The sequence below is a fragment of the Ceratotherium simum genome, chromosome 4 (assembly GCF_057802395.1).
Source record: "Ceratotherium simum simum isolate JZ-2026a chromosome 4, ASM5780239v1, whole genome shotgun sequence".
Lineage (NCBI taxonomy): Eukaryota > Metazoa > Chordata > Mammalia > Perissodactyla > Rhinocerotidae > Ceratotherium > Ceratotherium simum.
Window position 1 is genome coordinate 45,925,771 of NC_141903.1, and position 11,730 is coordinate 45,937,500.

Consider the following 11,730-nt stretch of genomic DNA (forward strand, 5'->3'; position numbering starts at 1 on the left):
TTCCTTTTTTTAAAATCATATTTGAGTATCTCAGCCTTTTTAATTGGATTTTTTATACCACTTACATTTCATGTAATTATCAATATTATTGTGTTTAAATCTGTATCTTACTATTTCTTGTCTGTTTCTTGCATCTATTCTTTATTCCTCTTTTTTGTCTTTGCCTGCCTCTGTTAGATTGAGTATATTTTAGTATTCCATTTTATCTCCACAACTGGATTATTAGCCCTACTTCTTTGTTCATATTTTAGTGTTTGTCTTTAGGTATGTAATTTACTACAGTCTATTTTCAAATAATATGCCACTTCACTTACATTGTAATAATTTTACAATAATATTTTTCCATTTCCCCCTACAATCCTCTATGCTGTTGTGCTTATGCTTTTTACTTCTATGTGTGTTTTAACTCCAAAAGACATCATCATTATTAATGTTTCTGTTGTTATTTTCAACAATCAATTATCTTTAAGTTTATTAAAAAATAAGAAAAATGTCTTTTATAATTATCTATATATTTACTATTTCTAGGGGTTTTCATTTTTTGTGAAGACCATAATTTCCATCTCATTTTTATTTTTCCTGAAGAACTTCCTTTAACATTTCTTGTAGACTTTCAGCTTTTATTTGTCTAAAAATTTTTATTACAATTTCTTGACTTTCATTTTAGCAATATTAAGGATTTCTGTTCCTAAATGGATGAAATTAATAGACAGCTTAAAGGATGAGGAAGATAGTTGTCATGTCTAAAACAGAAAAGATTTTTTTTGTTTGTTTGTTTTTTTGTGAGGAAGATCGGCCCTGAGCTAACATCTGCCAATCCTCCTCTTTTTGCTGAGGAAGACTGGCCCTGGGCTAATATCCATGCCCATCTTCCTCCACTTTATATGGAATGCCGCCACAGCATGGCTTGCCAAGCAGTGCGTCGGTGCGCGCCCGGGATCCAAAGCGGCGAACCCTGGGCTGCCGCAACGGAGCGTGCACACTTAACCACTTGCGCCACTGGGCTGGCCCCTAAAACAGAAAAGTTTTTAAATTTAGAATAAGAAGTCAACCTCAGTATAACAATATTAAGGGATATAAACAGACAACTTTCAGATGAGGAAATCTAAAAGCTAACAAGCATAGTAATTAATAATTAGAGAAGTGAAAACTAAGATTAATAATTACTATCCCTTTATAATTATTAGGCCAAAGAAAATGAGGACGCTGCATAGTTATTTCATGTGTTGGGAGGGGAGAGAAAACACAAGAATCCTCATGAACAGTAGAGGTGTGTGGACTACTCATAGGTGTGAAGATTGCTGGTGTTATGAAGATTACTGCAGGCATTCTGAAGAACCATTGGATACTATTTTTTCATATTAGGTGTATGTATACTCTTTGATCTAGTAATTCTGCTCTGGGTCTACAGCAAAGGGATAAAGAGTCTCTTTGAGTCGTCAAAGTCTATAGTCACTCAACTCCATAAAGAGACATAGTAGGGACATTCATTGTATCATTCACTGAGGTGGTGAGAAGCTGGAGGTAGACTGGGTGCCCATCATCAGGAGAGTGAACACACTAAGAAGTGTTCTTGAGCAAATCAAAGCAAGAGATTGGTTGTCCACATAACAACATAGATGAATTTTAAAAACCAAATTCCAAAAGAAAAAATCAAGAAACAAAATGAAATCTATAACATACCATTTACATAAATTAAAATATATGCAAACAGAGGGGTCCTGCCTCCTCTAATACCATTCTCTTGAGAACAACTGAATTTCTTCTATATAGTAAAGAAATATATATAGATAGTCTGAAAATTAATGGTATCTGTATTCAAAATACTTTCTTCTTGCAGATGTTGATGAATGCCAGGCTATTCCTGGGATATGCCAGGGAGGAAATTGCATCAATACAGTGGGCTCTTTTGAATGCAAATGCCCTGCTGGTCACAGGCAGAGTGAAACTACTCAGAAATGTGAAGGTGAGTGTCTCTACTTTGATGGACATGTCTAAATGTTGACTTGGAATCCAAGAAAAACATGACTTCGTTTTGAATTTTAAAGAATATTAGTCAATTATAATTCTTTATTTTAGTGTAAAATGTAGGTATATCCTTAGAGTAGTTTTGTATTGGTTTGTGTATTTAATGTATTTGATTTGGAAAGAGCCAATGAGCATTTTTTTTTTAATAGTATATATTTTTTTTATTGATGTTTTAATGGTTTCTAACATTGTGAAATTTTGGGTTGTACATTTTTGTTTGTCCATCACCATATATATGACTCCCTTCACCCCTTGTGCCCACCCCCCACCCCCACTGCCCCTGGTAACCACAGTCCAGTTTTCTCTGTCCATGTGTTGGTTTATATTCCACATATGAGTGAGATCATACAGTGTTTGTCTTTCTCTTTCTGAGCCAATGATCATTTTGCATCTGGCTTGTTATTTCAGTTTCTATGTTGTAAGCAGAATAGGAGTAATCCAGCCATTTATATTTTTCCTTAATAAACTAGTTTTTCATTTCACTTAACGAAATTAAATCAAAATTAAAATTGGGTAAAGAGAAATCCAAGTGAAATATAGTGTTATGTGTAAAATGATGCGTTAGAAGTTGGCACCATGTCATATATGATAAAATAAATATTTTAGTTGTTGTACTGAATATTGTTGCTTGACTGGCCACCAAATTAAAAAACAAGCATAATTGACTCAGGGAGAATCTGGAAATTACCACAACAGGTATTCTGTGAAAGAATAGCTTACTCAAATAAAGATCTATTTAAAAAAAACCCTAATAAATTTTGGGAATATGAGTTTTGGATTATACTATTGAAATGTAAGTTTCTATCCACATTCCTCAAATAGAGTAAATTCACTTGTTTTATTTACCTATGATCAAAAGCTTTACTGTTATTTCTGAATTTAAGAAGCTTCTAAGTGCGTCTAGCTTTAATGAACATGGATATTAGAATGATTTTGATGCTTCTAGTAGTATTGAAGTATAGTGTTTATCTTTTCAGTTATTACTTAAATCAATTCATTTCAACTAAGGTAGTTTTCTAAAGACGACAGAGTATACGTATTCTAATTTTTGTGACATAAGCATTCTCATCTACTCAAAGTTTTTTAAAAAATTTATTCTAGAGATTTATTTTTGCCGGTCTAGCTTATCTGAGGTGGAAAAATGTATATGGGAAATTCAGTAAATCTGAATTTATTCCTTATGCCTACTATGATCTTGATTGGGAGTGTTTTCTGAGTTCAGTAGACTAAAAGTACTTAACATATATTATAATTGCTTCCGGTGGAAAAAAAATATCACAAGTTCATTTAGACCCATTTACCTTCAATAACTAAAATCATTTTCTGGTGTATATAATTAAGTCTTCTGTTCTTTCCCTTTCCAAAAGGCAGTATTTTGGGTTATTTCTGGTTGCTTGGTTATAAAAGGTTGTGTCATTCTCTGTAGAAGACAAAAATGGGAAAAGGTAAAATCTAGAGTTTAATTATAGAAGACAAACAGGAATATGAACTATTTTATTAGACAGGAGGTAGAGTAGGGTGCACATGCTATTGTTTCAATACTAGAAATCATAATCCCATGAACTTAGGGAGCATGTATCATCCTATATTTTCTGTTTGCCCCAATTCATTTATACTCAGCTCCAAATTAATCTTCATAATTTTATACACTTTACATTATTATTACAACTTAATTTCATGCCCCCCAAAAGAGAAGCTAATAAATGTTGTTAATTATCTTAAAGACCAAATAAACTCTCTATGAAACTGTTAGCAAGAATGTCCAAGTAGTTTATGCTACTTAAATACAATGTTTATGATGAAAGTCTGCCTACATTACAAATGTTAAGAAAAGTACTTGGAAGATGGGAAAAATTATCTGAGTTAGCACTGGAATTGGACCAAAGAGTCGGGGATCTGCAGAAAGTGTGAATTGTGCCGCTGTATCCTTGCTACTTTTTGTATTTTTCCTCCTGGCTTTTTTTGGGTTAATTCTAGTGCTCAACCTTTTGTCACTCCCCTTCAATTTTTACTTCTGGAATACCATCCAAACTAGATCCAAGGGTGGTAGACTTAGGAATAAAGACAGTGCTTGCTTATAGGTGAGGAGGCACAGCCACTGACTGATTAAAGTGGTTGTGACATTTCCATTAATCATCAAACAATATATTTCTTAGTTGAAAATAGAATGAGCCTTTTCTGCATCACATGTCATCAAAACAACATATAGAGCCAAAGCAGAGTTGGGAGAAAGACAGTGCAACTCTTTATTCACACTTGTCTATGTTCTTTAGGAAAGAGGGCTATTGATGTCATATTATAGGCACCACCCAGAGCCCTGAATCCAGTCGTCTCTTTCCTTACTTCCTGCCCAGGCAGCCAAATCCATCTAACCATTGCCCAGAAAGAATTATGTGATTTAGTATTTGGGACTGGTGGGGAATAGCAGAATTGCAAGAAGTGGTGATTAGAATCTGAACACTAAAGGTTTTATGAAGCCTTTACTTTGTGTATAAGCCATATTTATTTGGATGTCTTAAAAGTGACTATTATTGACTTTATTTGGGTAATATTGTTCTTTTATGTAAAAGATCAGGTGGTATTTCCTTATATAAAGTTATCTAATGTGATTGGTAGCAAAATGTGTCTGGAAAGACTAAACTATTGCTACACTCAGTGACAGGTGTTGAATTATAGTTAGTTTATGTGTAGTTTATACAGTGTCAATGTAAAAAATTTACAGAAATTTAAAGTTAGTATTTGCTCTAAATAAAAATACATCCATAAGTTCAGCGCACTCTGCTTTGGCGGCCCTGGTTCCGTTCCTGGGCGCGGACCTCCACCACTTGTTGGCGGCCATGCTGTGGCGGTGACCCACATACAAAAATTAGAGGAAGACTGGCACAGGTGTTAGCTCAGGGAGAATTTTCCTCAAGCAAAAAGAGGAAGATTGGCAACAGATGTTAGCTCAGGGCAACTCTTCCTCAGCAATAAATAAATAAATAAGAATACATCCATAGCAATTACTTTTGATCAACTGTCAAAGGTAAGATATTTTAGTTTCTTATGTGGATTACAATGTAAATATAAAAAAATAGTAGTATTGGAGGATTTATTTTAAAATAATGCCCTTCCTGTTTTTATTATAGCATATATATTTCTGCTCATATGGCAATGAAATTCTCTAAAGAAATCTTTTTCAGTCTTTAAATTACTAGGTCTTTTCAGAAATAAGAAAGGTAACTCCAACATTTTTTATCTGAATGACTGGGAAAATGGTGGTAGCATGAATAAGAAACTGCAAAGTTAGCTTATTATTTTTAAAAATTGTGTTCTTGATTGTTCTGGTGTGTATTTGTTTATTGACCATCTTACTCCAACACTTGAATAAGATCCTTGAGGACAAAAACTCTGTCTTATTTATTGCTGTATCCCAGAGTCTGGAACTCTTCCTGATATATTGTAGGCTCCTAAAAAATATGTGTTGATTAACTGGAAGTAGAGTGTATCATAAGTTAATCTCTTTGACTTAGGTTGAATGTCCAAAAAGAAGGTAAAATGTGGGGCCAGAGTTAAAATTGTATTTGGAAAGAGGCCAGAGATCTTCATCATGGGGCTTTTTCCTTCATCTGACTTTTTTTCCTTTTCTTAATCATCTTTTGCTCTGGTTGCCATTCAAAAACCAAGAGCATAAACATTAAATTAGATCTTTGTGTCATTGTCCCTCTTTGGTCATCTGCAGGTAATGCCTCTGAAGTCAGGGACCTTCGCTCTCTATTTAAAAGAAAAAACTATCTTCTGCTTATTCATTGGGATGTCTTCTTAAAATCTTATCCTGAAAGGCTTATTTTGCTGAAAATTTAAGTTTGAACATATATAGTTTATACTAAAATGAACAAAAAATGATGGAGGTGGCATTCATCTTCTAATTTAATGTTTGAAACATATAACTCAATATCTCTCATTGATGCTTGTTTTGTTTTATATCATTGGTTGGATGGATTTTCCTATGGTATTTTTTTTCTCATATTCAGATGTAGATTACTGTCCAAGCTATACATCTGAGCCCAAAGCAGAAAGGAATATTCCTTTCTATGTGTGTCTAAAGGAGAATCAGTTATTTTCCCCCTTCACTCTGTTAGGGTCCCAGATTCAATAAAACCTCTCATGTCTACTGAAGTCATGTCCTATTTTTCCTGGGCCGGTTTGGCTACAAAATCTTTTCCTAATTCTGTCATACAGTGGGCAAAATGATTCTTTGGTGGAGTAAACTATTTCTTCATATCCAAAGGGAGGGTTGTTTCAGTTACTTACTCTATTCAAAGATTCAGTCATGTAAATATCCGGTTAATTTAAATGAAGAAGGGAGGCAGAACACATCAATATAATGTGAAATGGTATATCAGGAGACTGTCCAGTATTTTTTTTAATAATAAAATATGTTATTTTGAATTTCAGTCCACAGGGATAAAGCTCAAGTAGGTGCCAGATGTCCTTGCATGATCCGCTCTTCCAGGCTATACCTTCCTTAACATTCCTTGAGCTAGTTATTCTTTCCTGGCTTAAATGGGAGGCAGGAAAATAGCATGATTGTATTGGAAAGTTTCCCTTCAATGGCTCTTTATATGTCGAATAGCTGTTTGCAGTTTATTCTGAAGAGTATTCAGCTTTGTTCCATTACCACAGCATTTAGTTGCTTGAGGTTTGTGACAACAAATATATTTATTTATGCTCATGAAACTCATGAAATTTGTTGGCACAGTATCTTTAGCTGCTGTCCAACTCTGCTTTGATAAACCATGGAAAATAAACTGTACTAAACTGAAAAGCACTTGCTTTTACTCATATTACCAAAAATGTATTAACTTTAAAATAAATAATAAATTCATTGACTATTTCCCAAAAGGAAAACTACATATTAAAATTGAGATTCAAGAAAAGAGATTATAAATATTGGAAACAGATAAAACTTTTTAGGTCATCAATTTAAAAACCACAAAACTATCATTTTTTAAATCCTTTTTTTTTTTTTAATTTATTTTTTTGTGAGGAAGATCAGCCCAGAGCTAACATCCATGCCAATCCTCCTCTTTTTGCTGAGGAAGACCGGCTCTGAGCTAACATCTATTGCCAGTCCTTCTCCTTTTTTTACCCCAAAGCCCCAGTAGATAGTTGTATGTCATCGTCGCACATCCTTCTAGTTGCTGTATGTGGGACGCTGCCTCAGCATGGCTGGAGAAGCGGTGCATAGGTGCACTCCCGGGCTCCGAACCCCGGGCCGCCAGCAGCGGAGCACATGCACTTAACCGCTAAGCCACGGGGCCGGCCCCTTTAAACACTTTTTAAAAGAAATTTACAACATTGTAGTTAAAACATAAATTCTCTCTCCCTTAAATAAGAAAGCCCAGGCTGCTGAACCCAAACCTGCTTTCTGCCCCCATAACAAATAAGTTATTCCTCTATCACAGCACTTTTTATATTGTATTTTAATTATTTTTCTTGTGTGACTCTGCCAGCAGATTATGTGCACCAAAATAACATGTTAATAGAAGCTAATATTTATGGAGCGCTTAAAATATCCTAGACAATACTTAAACCACTTTGCATGAGTTTTCTTATTAAATCATCACACAGTGCATTGAGGTTGATTAGTATCATTAACCCATTTTGCAGATAAAGAAACTGAGGCACAGTGAGACTAAGTAACTTCCTCGAGGTCATATGGGTAAGAAATAACAGAGCCAGGATTCCAACCTGCTAGATGCACTCCAGAGCTTTCACTCTGAGCCAGAGCTGTTGAGCAAATGAGCGTGGATGACCCGGCAGCACACACCCCAGCCCAGGGACTGCACTTACAGTGGTAAACTCATGGAGACAGCAGCAGTAGTATAGTTCTGTCTTTGCTCATTGCATTACATGGCAGTGCCCTGTGGTCTAGAAAGACCAGAATTAGACCTAGTCTAGTGATCCTGGTACTGGCTGTGGAGTTTGCATGATTGAGAAAAGCATTGTCTCTCTCCTCTGATATTGAGAGGCTGAAAAAAATATGGAACCTTGACTCCAGTCGTGTTTCTTCACCTCAGCCTACCTGAGTGGGGGAGCCTTCCCTTTGTAGCATCAGGGTTCAGGGGTCCAAGCCTTGTGGTTGTGGATGCATGACCTGACAGTTGGCTCACTTCAGTCCAGATCCAGCACCTCAGCGCTCTACCTGATTGACCAATTTAAGCACTCGGATGTAGCCGGTTTCCATGGTGCCTTTTGGGAGGTTAGCCCACAAGGGCTAATTCTTGAAAAATTCCACCTTTCCCTCTAATATATGTTCTACTGCCTCTCATGGCTGATGTATTAGATATTCAGTCAATGGATTTTTACTATATTTTCTGTACCACTGTGCTAAAATAATTCGTTCACTATGACTTCAGAATTGAAATTGCAGGTCTAGGAGAACAAGAGTAGGGATAAGTGGAACTGAACTAATTCTATCTTTATTCATATAAGGTGGTCAATAGCAGAAGTCTAAAGAAATAGTTTTAGAATAACCAAGTATACTCGACCATTCCTATGAAAAAACAAGACTGGAAAAAATTTTAAAAAGAAGAGGAGAGAACTAGCCCTTGTAGATACTAAAACACGTTAAAAAGCTAAAATATGTAAATTATTATGATACTAGCATGTAAAGAGACAGCCCAATGGAACACAATAGAAATCGTAAAAGAACCCAAATATATAACATTTAAATCAATGTGAGAAAAGATAGAGTATACAGTGAATGATGTTGGGATGACTGGGTATCATTTGAAAAGAAATAAATTTGGACCCATACATCACATCTTGTACCAAGATAAATCTTAAATGAATAAAAGATATAAATATCAACAAAAGATACATAGTGGTGTTAAAAATAATCATGAGAATTTTTATGTAGTCTTACATCTGAGAAAGTATTTTTTGAACGTTACTCCGCCTGAAAGCAATAGAGGTATAGATTGGTAATTTCAGCTACATGAAATAAAATAAATTGCATAGCAATAAAAGAGAAAACCCACTACAAGCAAGAATAAAAGACAAATGATAAAAACTTTTACAGCTCAAAACACAAATAAAGACAAGTTTTCCTAATACATAAAGAAATTCTACAAATCAATAAGAAAATATCCAATAAAAATGTTCTAGGGTATGAACTGACTGTTGACAAGGGAAATACCAGTGACTATTAAAACATGCTCATCTTTACTTAGAATAAGAAAGTACAAAGTAAAACTATGAGATATCATTTTTTACTTATAAACTTTGATAAAATAAAAATTCTAATGGAAAACTGTGTTGATGAAGGTTTTGGGAAATAGACACTCTCATAAATTCCTGATAAGCGTGTAAAATTGGTACTACCTCTATAAAGGGCAATTTAGAACTAGCTATCAAAATTATAAATGTATGTAACATTTAACCCATAAATTTTAATTCTGAGAATTTATCCAATCTATACTCAATCAAGAAATGATGGACTTACAAGATTATTCCTCCTCTCTTTTTTATAATAGCAAAATATAGTAAAAATATATAGTTGTAAACTGGTTAAATTATGAAGCATGTACACAGTGGAAACTATTCATCCTTAGAAAAAGATCGTGGACACTTTATATATTGATATAAAAGTATGTTTAAGATGTATTATTACATGACAAAAGCAAGTTGTAAAACATTTTCGTTTATAAAAATGATAAAGTGTATATGTGTGTGTGTATGTGTGTTTGCTTATTTATGCATAGAAAGTCCAAGGAAGGATATTAGAAAATCTCTGTCATTTGATATTCTAGGGGTAGTAATTGACTGGCTTGGAGAAAAGGATGGAAAGGAGACTCCTCATTGAGTTTTTTTCTACAACATGAGTTTTTTACTTTGAACCATGTAAATGTATTATTTATTCAAAAAATTGAAAACATAGAGGAAAGGGGGGAAAAGACCCATTTATTTGTTACTTTCTTTGTTAAGCTCTCAACAAATTCCTGTAGCAAGACTCTTATCTCCCTCCTGGCGGCTGAAACAGTACATGCAAACCTATTAGAGCCTCCGCCGTGGGTGTTGCAGCCTTCATCCTCCAGCACACTAAGGATGTCCATGACACATTACGTGCTGCCAAGCAGACAACATATATACATCTAATGCTTATTGAACGTGGAATGAAAATCTGGGAATTGAGCAGAATTTTACTTAATCTTAAAACCATTACTTTTGTAAGTCCATAAATGTTTAGAAGCATTAAATGAAATCTGTGTGACTTGAATGGTCCTCTCATTAATCGTTGTCAAGGAAAATATCTCATTAAAATATGTTCAGTGACTTGAAGTAGAAGTAAAATAGACAGTAAGGGAGAGGTAGCTCAGGGATGATAAATACAGTGAAGCTGTTTATAATTTACTTTTGGCAAAAATACAAATATTATTTAAAAGGTCGTGTGTGGTAGTCATATTGTGAAGAAAGGAGATGTTGTTCTTAAATCATCTTTAAGTAAAAAGTTGGTAAAATCCTGGTCCTCGAGTACAGATGAGCCGCATGGCCCAGTGAGATTAGAACTGATGTAGGAGTCAAAACACAGGCTGCTCCTTTGCAATTAGACGGGTTAGGACTTTCAAAGTAGAAAACAGATCAATCATTCTCTACTCTATGGTGTTTGCATTTGCTTATTCTTCTCAGTCTCTCTGTTTCTGTCTCTCCGTCTCTCTCTCCATATATATATACATATACACACAAACACACACACATATATCTATATCTATATATCCATTGCCCCCTTTAGCTCTCAGGTGCACAAAATTGTATTAATCATGGTATTTGTTTCATGACATAATCTCATTATTATTCTACCCAGAGCCTATTTTTATTTAATAATCTTAAATAATGTAATAAGCACCCATGAAACCACCAAAACAAAAACTAGAACCATGACAGTTACCTACATCTACCCATGGTGCTGCCCGCCCCCCACCATGCAACATAACCATCACTTTGTATCTGGGATTCCACATTTTCTTGCTTTTTTTAAATATATTTTTATTACACCTACAGATACTCCATTTATTATTATTTCAGTTCTTTAACTTTACAAAAAAAGGTTCAGTGCGGTGTGTGAAACTTACTTTTATCACTTAATATTATAATGATATGATCTTTCTAAATAGTTGCATGTTTTTCCAGTTCGTTCTTTAGCATAGGGTATGGTATTCCATTATGTGGCCGTATCTTAATGTGTTCATCCACTTTCCCACTGATGGGCCTCATTTCCTGGTTCTTCCTATGGTGAGTAGTAGCACGCTTGCAGACGTGCATACTTTGTGCGCTGTCCTACCAGGTATCTCCTTCAGAATAGAGCCCACTGTTTCCCTTGTTTATGCTCAGCATACGCAGAGCTACACCGTGGAGCCAGGGTCATTTTGATTTTCCAGAGAGATATTTATCCTCTCTTTTGATCCATTTATTTCTAAAAGGTGACTCATTCACGTTTCTATTATGATTGATTTCTTGTGTAAGCAGCTTAGGTCACACCAACGTCAGCACGCCAGGGCCTTGTTCCCACTTACTGTTGCTTGGTGCCTGATCGGGGAACAAAGAGCCTGATACTCTGCAGTTACGGTAAACGGTGTCCTTCACCTCATCCCAGGCCATGTGTCACCCAGCCCTCCCCCTAGATTGGTGGAGAAGCATCTGCTGAGTGATCAGTGATCC

At 35.1% G+C, this 11,730-nt stretch overlaps 1 protein-coding gene across 1 annotated transcript in view; it reads left to right on the plus strand.

Annotated features, from left to right (window-relative positions):
• The window catches only part of FBN2 (fibrillin 2), a 235,238-nt gene that overhangs the window by 76,463 nt on the left and 147,045 nt on the right, over window positions 1–11,730 (plus strand). The window contains exon 7 of the mRNA XM_004420246.3: window positions 1,841–1,966. Within this exon, the coding sequence (XP_004420303.1) occupies window positions 1,841–1,966 (126 nt within the window). The remainder of the gene's footprint in view (window positions 1–1,840; window positions 1,967–11,730) is intronic.